Here is a 12,333-nt window from a genome sequence, read left to right as displayed (position 1 = left end):
GAGGAGTTGTGTTTTCGCGGGTTGGAGGGGATTTTATCGCGTCTCTCAATTTTTTTTTACGGTTGGATGCTTTTAAGATTTTTGTTCGGGTCACTTTTTGGCTAAACTGAACGTTATTTTACGGGTCAGCGATTTTAAAAGTCCGCTAGAAATTTTCTAAAAACCGGCAAACTCGTTCACGGCTCACTTTTTCTCCTGAGATCACCACGTATCTCTATCTCATCGCTCTCTCTCCCCACCTCACAGAGAGAGAGAGAGACCACGCACGACAGGAAACCAAAGAGAGAGAAACGAGAGAGGGCGGTTCCTCCCCCTCCTGCGCCCGAACTAACCGGAGCATATTCCACGCCGGGATCCCCTCCCTCCCTCCCACATAAACGCAGCCCTCCCGGAGAGAGAGAGAGAGGACATAGGACAGCATGTGTTCTTGACGGGGAGTCCAATCCAATCCAATCCAATCCAAGGTCAGTTGTGGATTCTTCCATTTCCATTCTCCGTCACTGGATTCTCGTGTATGAGGCATGGGTTGGATCTCGTTTCTGTGGTGCTATGCGCGATTTCGTCTGGTCGTAGATCCGTTTGTTGGGAGTAGACAAGGATGCCCCCGGCGGTTGCTCGGCGCAATGCCGGTCCGCTCCGGTTGTTTGATCCGACTTGTGCGCCAGTATTTGCAGCGGGGTAATGCTTGGTTTTTGATCGGTTACTCCTATTGTTTCTGTACGAAAGGATGAATTTCATTTTAGATTCGTACGGGTGTAATTGCTGTTGATTTGTTTCCAGTGAGAATTCCCGTCTAGCTCTCTAATAAATCACGTATTTTTGGAAGAAGTTTGATGGCTTCCGCTACGTTTGGTGCAGTTTTATATTCATCTGCACGCAAAAATGTTTATATGTTTCTCTTATTACTTTCTTTTGTGTGTGTTTCCTGTTAGTTTTTGCTTGACTCTCTCCTTAGGCAACGCAAAAGCATCTGCTGTTCCTCGTGGTTGGAATATCCTTTCTGTGCGGATCACTTTTTTGTTTTGTTTTTCTGCCGTTGATCAATTGCTACACCGTTTTATATATTTTAGCCGGTCATTCCAATATTACTTCCAAAAAAATGATCGAACATTACTTAAGACTTGCTAATTGTGTCGAACCAGTTACTTGAAATATGATCTAGACCTTACGGGCTGTTAGACAGATTATTTTTGTTAATTGCTTGTGCAGTGTATACAATTTTTTTGTCTGGACCGTTGTTACTACCTGAAGTCCAAATCAATATACTCTTATAGGTATAAACTGGCATCTTCCTTTTCTAGTTCAGTAGAAGCTCAATTTTGAGTTTGGGGTTTCTATGCTTATCTTGAAAAAAAGAAGTTCTCTGCCACATAATAGTTGACAGTCTGTTGCTTTGTTTGATAAATCAGATCATTAGATGCTATCCAATTGCTTGGTAAATCAGATCATTGCACAACCTGGTAACATATTTGTTTGCAACTTGATTAAGAAAAAAGCCGATGGCCAAAAAGTAGCTCTAGTGTTCTACCATACGAAATATGACAGAGGAACTCTAAAATGGCCACCTGGTCACCTGTAGGTTGAGAAATCTATGTGCTAGATTGTAATTTTACTATGATGTGATGATCATTTTCTATATCGTGTTAGCTGCATATTTTCCAAGTTTTTTTGGCCGGCTGACTTCTCTAATACATATATAAGTTCACATATGCCCAAGTAGTCCTGCTATTGCACTCTAGACTTTAACGCAAATGCCTTTTTGATGCTGGCCTCTTTTTCATCAAACATTGGTTAGAATTGTTAGTTAGCAATCTCACTCACTATTATTTTGGCTGTTTGCTAATATTTATTCTACTAATCGATGCCATTTTTAAACCCGTCTTGTATCTTAATTAGCCCATTTTATCATTTGACTGATCTACTGTCGATAGTTTCTGCATTATGTCCTTCTACTAATTTATATTCATTTTACTATGCAGGTTGATCTCTATTCTATGGATGCTTCTTTATCTAGCATCCCATTTGGACATGGAATAGCATCCTAACCTCATGGAACTCTAATAAAATAATTGGGCTCAGGATGAAGATCTAGTGCCATGCTGTCCTATGTTACTTGGCTAGTTTAGGATATCTCAGTCTTAGAGAGTGGAGATGATAATTATCCAAGCTTTCTGCCAGTTCTCCTTGCAGAGATAAAACTGTAACGATACTAGACTTTTTCTTTAGGATTAAGATTAACTTACTACCGATTAGTCAAACGGTACCAAAATAGTGTTGCTGCTGTGGAAAATACCTGTGGCATGCAAGCAGTTCAGCAGTGGACCTGCCTTTCTAGGTACCATGACATTTTAAACTAAACAAATGTCATTTTCTGATATTGTTGTGACGGAGTACTGATTTGTCTCAATAACCCCATAGATACTTGTGCAATTGAGAAGTGCCATGGAGCCTTCAGTATCTCCGCCAGGCGCACCGAAGCAAGCTGGCACGCGCAGACCTTGTACTGGATGCTCTGTGAAGGATTTGTGTCTTGTTTCAAAACAAGGGTCAATAGCTGAAGTGGAATCTGCTTTGGCCTTGATAAAAAAGAACGGTGGAAGCATTGACGGTAGAAATGCATTTGGCCTTGGTGCCCTCCACCTTGCAACATGGAGAAATCACCTTCCAATCGTCAGGCGGCTCCTAGATGCTGGTGCTAATCCAGATGCAAGGGTATGCACCACCTTTGTGTTCATTTATAAATTTTCTTATTGTCTCCTTTTCATTAAAGCACTATGCCTCCATTTATCGAACTGCTGGGTTGCTATTGGGCATTCTACAATTATATGCATTGGCAGAGGAAAACTTGTATCCAGATACCAAAGGCAAATCATAAAATATGTTCTTCATTGAGAAAAACATATCCTTAAACGCCCACATTGGTGTGAATTTGAAGTATATAATCTGTTTGCTCTTTACTTGCTAAATGCAATTTTTGTCCATTATTAAGTATCACACTATTTTTTTGTAAATTCCCACCAAATTCCATTTTTGCAGGATGGAGAATCCGGTTGGAGCAGCCTTCACAGAGCACTTCATTTTGGCCACTTGTGCATTGCTGGTGTTCTTCTACAGTTTGGTGCATCCCTCAATTTGGAGGACACCAAGGGTCGTACACCTATTGATCTTCTCTCTGGCCCTGTATCACAGGCTAATGGGGATTCTCCCAATTCAGGTAGCATGCCTCTCTTCTGTTTCGGGAGACAGTTAATTTGTCTCTAATTGTGTTCAGTGCTTTGGTACTGGTGTGATTATGACCTTCTGGAAATTTCTTTAGGATGCGCTTACAAATCCTCCTTACCTTTTTCCATTTTAGTTGCAACGGAAGTCTTCAGTTGGGGAAGTGGAACAAACTATCAACTGGGAACTGGCAATGCCCACATACAAAAACTACCTTGCAAAGTAGATGCCTTGCATGGGTCATATATCAAAACTGTTGCTGCATCAAAGTTCCACAGTGTAGCAGTCAGTTCTGATGGTGAATTATACACTTGGGGATTTGGTCGAGGTGGTCGTCTTGGACATCCGGATATTCAGAGGTAAGCAGTCATGCAGTATCTAATAAAACACTTTTTGTAGAAAGGTTGAAAATGGTTATCTCCACATGACTTTGTGGTAAGTTCTTTGCAGAGAATGCACAAACCTCAAAACACAAGCACTTATTTGTTCTAGAATTTTCCATACTTTAACCCTCTTAACTTTTTTCTTCTAAATGAGTTACCATTCCTTTTTACCTGATGGTCTACGATTCACTTCAAATTATAAGCACTTCTCATTTGTTTTAGACCCTTCCGTACTTTAGTTCCCCAAAGTGATTTCTTCTAAACAAATTGCCATTCAATTTTGTTTTATGATTTTATAATTCAAGGCTATGCCACCTTCATAAAGTCTGTTTGGCTTTGAAGATACAACACTAACTACTCAAAACTGCAGTACAAGATAGTTAAAAATAAATGTGCTGGATATATTTCACATCAGTTTTGTGTAGTATATATCATGCAGTCTTTCGATTATTTTGTAGCTATAATTTGATTTCCAATGCGATGAACTACGAGAATTAAATCTACATCATATAAGTCATGCATATATGACTCCAAACTTACATGTAGTGTGGTATGTCGATATTCGTTCGTACTTCGGTTATCTAAGCTCCCACATGCAATGCACATGTACCTTACTAGTATATTCAAATGTGCCAATGAAGCGTAAAGTCGCTAACATTTTTCAACAGTAGTTGAGCACTAATGTCTCGGGCCTTTCGGTGTTAAAAGTCTCATTTCTCATGCTATTGGTAAAATTTATTTTGTGTTGCTACAACTACCATTTTATTGCAGTGGCCAGACGACAGCTGTGATTACCCCTCGCCAAGTGACAGTTGGATTAGGCCGTAAAAAGGTGAATGTTGTGGCTGCTGCGAAACATCACACAGTGATTGCTACATCAGCTGGGGAATTGTTTACCTGGGGATCAAACAGAGGTATGTGTGAATGTGTATGTGTCTCCAGCAACATATTTCTAAAATTTACAGTGTGCTTATGGCCTATAACAAAATGCTATGGACGATGCAGAGGGTCAGCTTGGTTACCCTTCTGTCGATACCCAACCAACACCAAGGCGTGTTAGTTCACTCAAGCAAAGGATAATTGCAGTAGCCGCTGCAAACAAGCACTCAGCAGCAGTTGCCGATACTGGCGAAGTGTTCACATGGGGTTCCAATAAGGAGGGCCAGCTAGGCTATGGCACTTCAAACTCGGCATCCAATTGCATTCCAAGAATGGTAGAGTATTTGAAAGGAAAAGTATTTAAAGGTGTATCTGCAGCAAAATATCATACGTTAGTGTTTGGGGCTGATGGTGAGGTAAGTTAAAATCGGTTCGAATAACACCAAGAAAATTAACAGACCTCAGACCTGCTGATGTCACCCACTTTTGCAGGTGTTCACTTGGGGTCATCGCCTCGTGACCCCTCGCCGTGTTGTAATAGCTAGATGTCTTAAGAAGGGTGGAAATGCAAATGTGAAGTTTCATCGTATGGAGCGACTTCAGGTGATCTCTGTGGCAGCTGGAGTGATGCACAGTACTGCTCTAACAGCTGATGGTGCTATTTTGTACTGGAATTCATCGGATCTGGACTTAAGATGTCAACAGGTTCGGTTATTACATCTCACAAGGTCATCTTTTAAGCTATGTTATGTGTTTCATGCTTACATTTAAACTGTTTCTGCACAGATATTCTCTATGTGTGGACGGAATGTAGTGAGCATCTCAGCTGGAAAGTACTGGACTGCACTGGCTACATCAACTGGTGATGTTTTCATGTGTGATGCAAAGAAACGTAAGGATGAAACTCCAGTATTTACTCGAGTGAATGGTGTTAAGCGAGCATCATCAGTTTGTGTTGGTGAAACACATATGCTTGTGCTTTCTAGTATTTACCATCCCGAGTATCCACCCAAACCCAAATTCCAAAGCAAAAAGCCCTCATCAGAATGGAGTGGTGTGATGGAAGAGTTGGATGAAGACATATTGTTTACTGATGTCCAGCCTGAAACTGATCTATCTGTTACCAGCAATGAAATGAGCAAAGGCATACCCAGTCTGAAGAGCCTCTGTGAGAAAGTTGCAATTCAGCATATAATGGAGCCAAAGAATGCTATACAACTTCTTGAAGTTGCTGATTCCTTGGAAGCCAAAGAGCTCAAGAAGCACTGTGAGGTAATACATCAGTGTGCTGCAGCTTACATGCATTATACAGTTGTTACCACATACTGATATGCATTCATCCTTTGTCCATGCCTAATTAATTTTCATATAGTGATTTCTGGTACTCTGCTGTGCAATGCGATGCAGGATACAGCTATTCGCAACCTTGATTACATCTTCACAGTGGCAGCTCCTTCAATTATGAATGCTTCTCCTGAAATTCTTGCAAATTTAGAGAGATTGCTGGATGAAAAATCCTCGGAGCCCTGGAGTCACCGCCGTCTTCCCACAATGACAGCTACTTATCCTGCTGTCATTGATAGCGATGCAGAGGGAGATAATGCAGGAGGATTCCCTAGGCTCAGGGACAATCAGAAGCCTGCATCAAAGTTGTATGGAATGTCAGGTTATGGTAACTTCCTTCAGAAAGAAAGCAATGCTGAGCAATTTGTCTCCAAACAGATCAGGGCAATTCGCAAGAAACTGCAGCAGATTGAGATGCTCGAGGCTAAACAACTGGATGGTCATCAGCTTGATGATCAACAGCTAGCAAAGCTCGAGTCTAGGGCTTCCCTTGAAAGTGAACTTGCAGAGCTTGGCTTTCCAACAGAAGCATTTTCAAGACCTTCAGTTTATGTGCCAAACAAAAAATCTGAGGGTTCTAAGAAACAGAAGAAGAAAATCAAGCAGGCAGCACAATCTGATATTACCTCTATAAAGCATGAGGACAAGGAGCAAAACCACAATAAGGAGCTTCCAGAAGTGTTACCAACCCATGGCTCTTCAGAAAAGGTTTGCGCTCTTCTATCCTATGATCCCAATAAGGTTCATTTTCTTTGGTTCTTTCCGTGTTGGTCTTCAGTCTCATGCCTGTATTCCTAGCCAGTGAAAAATCTTCTACCTATCTTAAAGACCATACGGTTGAAAATAAAAGGATTGCTGTCCTACATTTGAAATTTTGATTTCTGTGAAAGTGTCACCTACACTTTCATCTATAATTCAATATTTAGTTCTTCTCTATATCATTTTGTAACAAGTCCACAAAAATGAGAAAATTCCAACAACCTCCAACTTCGGGTTTTGGAAAAAATCTGGCTGCACCGGCCTTACTGGTGACCAGTTGTATAATTTTGGACTGGTCGTGTTTATCCGTGACCCTAGCTACTAGCAGTTTTTTTATGTATGCTTGGCCGTGTCTTCGTGGTGTATGCTCTTTGCGGATGATGTCGACACTGATGACTTCCCGATTAAGATAGGACTGCATCAGGGGTCAGCTTTGAGCCCTTATCTTTTTGCATTGGTGATGGATGAGGTCACAAGGGATATACAAGGAGATATCCCATGGTGTATGCTCTTTGCGGATGATGTGGTGCTAGTTGACGATAGTCGGGCGGGGGTAAATAGGAAGTTAGAGTTATGGAGACAAACCTTGGAATCGAAAGGGTTTAGGCTTAGTAGGACTAAAACCGAGTACATGATGTGCGGTTTCAGTACTACTAGGTGTGAGGAGGAGGAGGTTAGCCTTGATGGTCAGGTGGTACCTCGGAAGGACACCTTTCGGTATTTGGGGTCAATGCTGCAGGAGGATGGGGGTATTGATGAAGATGTGAACCATCGGATCAAAGCCGGATGGATGAAGTGGCGCCAAGCTTCTGGCATTCTCTGTGACAAGAGAGTGCCACAAAAGCTAAAAGGCAAGTTCTACAGGACGGCGGTTCGACCCGCAATGTTGTATGGCGCTGAGTGTTGGCCGACTAAAAGGCGACATGTTCAACAGTTAGGTGTGGCGGAGATGCGTATGTTGAGATGGATGTGTGGCCACACGAGGAAGGATCGAGTCCGGAATGATGATATACGAGATAGAGTTGGGGTAGCACCAATTGAAGAGAAGCCAACATCGTCTGAGATGGTTAGGGCATATCCAGCGCAGGCCTCCAGAAGCTCCAGTGCATAGCGGATGGCTAAAGCGTGCGGAGAATGTCAAGAGAGGGCGGGGTACACCGAATTTGACATGGGAGGAGTCCGTTAAGAGAGACCTGAAGGATTGGGGTATCACCGAAGAGCTAGCTATGGACAGGGGTGCATGGAAGCTTGCTATCCATGTGCCAGAGCCATGAGTTGGTTGCGAGATCTTATGGGTTTCACCTCTAGCCTACCCCAACTTGCTTGGGACTAAAGGCTTTGTTGTTGTTGTTGTTGTTGGCCGTGTCTTCGTGGGTTTGTTTGACTAAGTTTTGCACCTTTGCTTTTCTTGATACCTAGTGGTGAGAGGCCATGCGAAACTTTATTCTTCTGGTACCTGTTCTGAGTGTTGCTTCCATGGGAGGCTAAGTATTTGATAAGGCAGAATATCTTGTTTCTTTCTTTTAAGAGTTATAATTCCAATTTTTACCCCTAAGTTTCAGATTTGTGACAGATTATACCCCATCTAACAGAAATTCTCGTCGCTTCACATTTCAGCGCTGACTTGGATGCCACATAGACTGATTAATCTGGCCAACCGGTTTTCTTAGGTCCGGTTTGTTTTGGTTTTGTTCAACCACACTAACACATGCACGAACACGAGGTCCTCCACGCTGTACCTCGCGCCCTTCCCCACAAACATCTATCGGTTTGGCTCACGCCCAGTGCCCACCGCCGATAACCCGGGTGTGCCAGTGCTTTGGCAAGGATGCCATGCCTGCGGCGCCATCATCGCTGGATGCCGGCGGAGCACCTCTTTCTTGAGCCGCCATCACAGCTGTGCCCTTTGGTCCTTCGCGCGTGCCGCGTTGCTGCCGCCGGGACCTGTTGTAGTAAAACACGATGTCGGCCAGCTGGAGCAGTGCAAAGACTACAACTCTCACGACAATGCCAGCGACGCCGTGCCAGAGAGCTTGCCCTTCTTGTTGTTCCCAGGCACGTTGCACTCGGGCTCATCCCGGGTGCTGGCGATGGGGACGGGAAGAAGGGGCTTCCGCTGGAGGTTTACCCACAAAGGCGTTGGCCGGAAAGCGGTGTGAGGGCCTACAGGATGGAGACGCTGAAAAGGCGGTTCCTGTCCGGCCACAACACCACAACACGCGCAGTGAGGCGAGGCTACTAAGGCCATGTTCAGTGCATGGGAGCAGAGCGGAGGCCACCACCCAGATCTGGAGAGGTCTGGCTCCCCCTCCTATCTGCCCAGATCACCAGCTTCGGCAGCTGTTGCAGTCGATTCGACCCCCTTTGGAGGCAGATGCACTTGATCCAGGACGTGGTAGCCTACGATGGCGGCCTCTGGTGGTGAGAAGTGTGGTGGCATCTGGTGGCGACTCCGCGTCGTAGTCCACTGCGTGTCCTACTCCCCATCGTGAGCGGAGGCTGAGTGCCGCCTCCCGCAGCTCCCTGGTGGTGTGGCCGTATCTCCGTCCTCGGCGCCACCTCAGAGTGGCTTTACGGACGGTGTCGCCGGCTTGACTGTGGTTCCGTCCTCTACAACGCAGGCATGACCGGCTGTGCCTTGTCTCCATCCCCAGCCTCCATTGCATCGATGTCGCCGCTCCCACGGCACGGAGCTCGTGAGGCGGCCTGGCTCTGATTATGGGCAACATCCTGGTGATCTGACCTGAGTGTTGTCTGCAAGAACGCCGCCTACTTTGAGGTCACCAGGCCCATGAACCTGTTCACCGGCTTGTCGGACGGTGGGTACCACAGGTGCCGGCGGAGTGGCATCGGGGACTTGCCTTTGCTGCTGGAGAACCTCAAGGTCCCGACGCCAGACTTCATGATTGACGGGTCGTACCCTTCCCTCTCACTGCGGCTGGACCATGGTCATGACGCCATCAAAAATCAGAAGGGGTAAAAACTGACAAATGATTATTACATGGAGTAAAATTGAGGATTTTTTCTTAAATGGGGTAAAACATGTCACAAACATAAATCGATCCTATTTATGTAGGCATTTCTTTATAGTTTCTTTGCTTTAATCATCGTTTTGTTCATTATGGATGTGTTCTTTTATTTATCTATTATGTTAAAGGAAGCAACAGTATTAATAAATTTATATATTCAAGCAGGAACCAGTCAAACCATCTGATGATGGCACTTCGAGTAACACAAAAGCCATCTTTTATCCATTAGGGAACAAAGCTTCCCGGCCAACTTCATCAAAGAAGAAGAACAAGAAAGGTGGCTTGTCATTGTTTTTGAGTGGTGCTCTTGATGACACCTCAAAGCTAAGCTTGCCTACTCCTGCTGTGCCTGTGACACCAAAGCAAGAAGGACCTGCCTGGGGTGGAGCTAAGATAACGAAGGGACCTGCTTCCCTTCGTGATATTCAAAGCGAGCAGAGGTCGAAAACGAACGAGCTGGTGACGACGAAAGCAAAAGACCGCCATGAGGATTCACCTGACAGTGCTGGGCTTTTGCGGCTTTCTTCATTTATGCCTGATGCGTGTTCAAGTCCAATATCTGTTGCACCTGCTCGTGCTGTTCCTGCTCACGAAGGGGATAAGAGCACACCTCCTTGGTCATCTTCAGCTACCTCACCCAACCTATCACGGCCTTCACTCAGGGACATACAGATGCAGCAGGTTGACTTCATGTTACCAAATGTTAAATTGATACGTATTTTCTTACACCAATATAACAAAGTGCAGCCTCTGATTGAAACCAACTGACTTTTGAGCAGGAGAAACGGCACCACGGCGTTGTCTCCCACAGTCCGAAAACCCGGACATCAGGCTTTGCCATACCATCCCTGGGCGCAGCGCCAGAGGTTGTTGGCGTGAAGGACAACGTTCCCAACCGCTGGTTTAAGCCAGAGACTGACACCCCGTCCTCCATCCGCTCGATCCAGATTGAGGAACAAGCGATGAAGGACTTCAAGCGTTTCTACACCACCGTGAGGATCATGAAGCCACAGGTCTAGGATGAGCTGCTGCGGCCTGGCCTTAATCCCGGAAGAGTTAGTCATCTTGTTTAGGCTCACCCTCCCGTTGCAATGTACATTCAAGTGTACAGTCAGTTTCTGTTAACTGTAGGTTCCTTGTGTCGAATAAAGTTCAAAGCTTCTCCTGGCTTTCATTTTTTGCCCTGCTTTTTTATTTTAACTTTGGCAACCTTTATTAAACGATGATCATGTCTGTTACAAGATGGAGGAATAAGAAAGTCAGGAGTGTTTCCTTCTAACTGGATCGGCATTGCTCTCCTGGGCGTCGCCCTGCCGAAAGAGCTCATCATCTCCCGGCAGGCAGAGTTCAGCAAGACGCAGTACTTCCACCCTGCGTGGAGTTACTAATACCGGTGTTCAACCCATATGTCACAACTTCCGGCGGCTGCCTTCTACTCCCTCTGTTCACAAATATATAATGTTTTCGACTTATCATACAAGTCTGACATATCTTGAAGAATAAAATTTCATTACCATGTACCCTCTCTGTCCCGTAATATAAGAGCGTTCTAAAATGGAGGGAATTAATATCTATATCTATCTATACCAATATATTAAAGGGAGGATTGTTTCTCCAGTATTTTTCGTTCACGATGGACCCACATAATTTACGTCCTAGGCTTTGTACGTATAGTGGCGCCAGATACTGAGAGGAAAATATATTTTTCAAAGTGAGTATATTTTAGAATGCAAAAATTTGGCAAAGTTATTAATAAAAAATTTAAAGTCGCATATTTTTAAAGAAAAATATTTATCTTTTTTTTTTGAAACCTGAGTATTTTCTAAAATACAGACAAATTTTAAACTAGGAGGTATTGTTGTGATTATTTCTCGAATTTAGAAACATTTTTAAAACAAAAATATTTTTTGAACTTTAAATTTGAAAAGGCAAACATTTTTGTAAACATCTTTTCTTAAATGGGAGGTAATGTAGCTAAATTGTTTTAATCTATACATATATTAATAAAACTTGGCGAATATTTGAAATATGCCCACATGATGCTTTGTTTCACTTTATTTTATTAAACTAGGGATACGATTCGCGTCTTCACGTACAATGAGTCTCGCTCGGTCTGATGACTCCCGTCAAATGCATGAGGAGTCCAGCTAAGGTTTCATGGTCTATCTGACAAAAACTACTCAATTTACATAATAACACGGACATATATTATGTGCAGTGCTTTTTCCTATTATATTAGCCAAATGATAGAAACAAATTGTGTTCAACGCTTTTGATCTTCATCGGACACGAAGGCGGCTCAACAATCCAACTATTGGACCTTGCCAACCTTGGTTAGTGACAGCTGGTGCTGCGACCACCGACGACGAGGACGACAAAGACGACAAGCGAAAACATGTGTCTGGTGTTATATTGAAATGGAGGATGTGGACCTGAGAATGAGGTATTAGTCGTGTTTATTATGTTATGATAATGAGGGTGAGGTCTTTAGCCATGCTCAATGGGTAAACGCATGTAAGGGCTGTTTTCTCCCATTGCAATGCACGGGAATGTTTTCTAGTCTATACCAATATAAAAAGATCCAAAGAGGCAGATCTAAATCATCTCAACCGTCAAATCATGTAATCTAGTGGTTCAAATCGCTCCAATATTAAGCACCAAACACGTTTAACGCTTTAATTACCCACCATTGCCATTGGTTATAAACATGTTTAGACTCA

General features: G+C 43.7%; 1 protein-coding gene across 1 annotated transcript; it reads left to right on the top strand.

Annotated features, from left to right (window-relative positions):
• The first annotated feature begins 234 nt into the window (after nucleotides 1-234).
• On the top strand, nucleotides 235-10,892 carry LOC123188699 (uncharacterized). Its single transcript, XM_044600930.1, has 12 exons — nucleotides 235-464; nucleotides 1,980-2,335; nucleotides 2,419-2,712; nucleotides 3,037-3,214; nucleotides 3,356-3,578; nucleotides 4,374-4,516; nucleotides 4,608-4,897; nucleotides 4,974-5,186; nucleotides 5,268-5,753; nucleotides 5,889-6,533; nucleotides 9,779-10,294; nucleotides 10,393-10,892. The coding sequence occupies exons 3-12, from the start codon at nucleotides 2,443-2,445 to the stop codon at nucleotides 10,630-10,632; spliced, it is 3,204 nt and encodes a 1,067-aa protein (XP_044456865.1). The 5' UTR covers nucleotides 235-464; nucleotides 1,980-2,335; nucleotides 2,419-2,442; the 3' UTR covers nucleotides 10,633-10,892.
• Nucleotides 10,893-12,333: the final 1,441 nt, after the last annotated feature.

Source organism: Triticum aestivum, chromosome 2A (assembly GCF_018294505.1).
Source record: "Triticum aestivum cultivar Chinese Spring chromosome 2A, IWGSC CS RefSeq v2.1, whole genome shotgun sequence".
Taxonomy (NCBI): Eukaryota; Viridiplantae; Streptophyta; class Magnoliopsida; order Poales; family Poaceae; genus Triticum; species Triticum aestivum.
The sequence above is the reverse complement of the archived record's forward strand: the minus strand, read 5'-3'. Positions and strand labels throughout refer to the sequence as shown.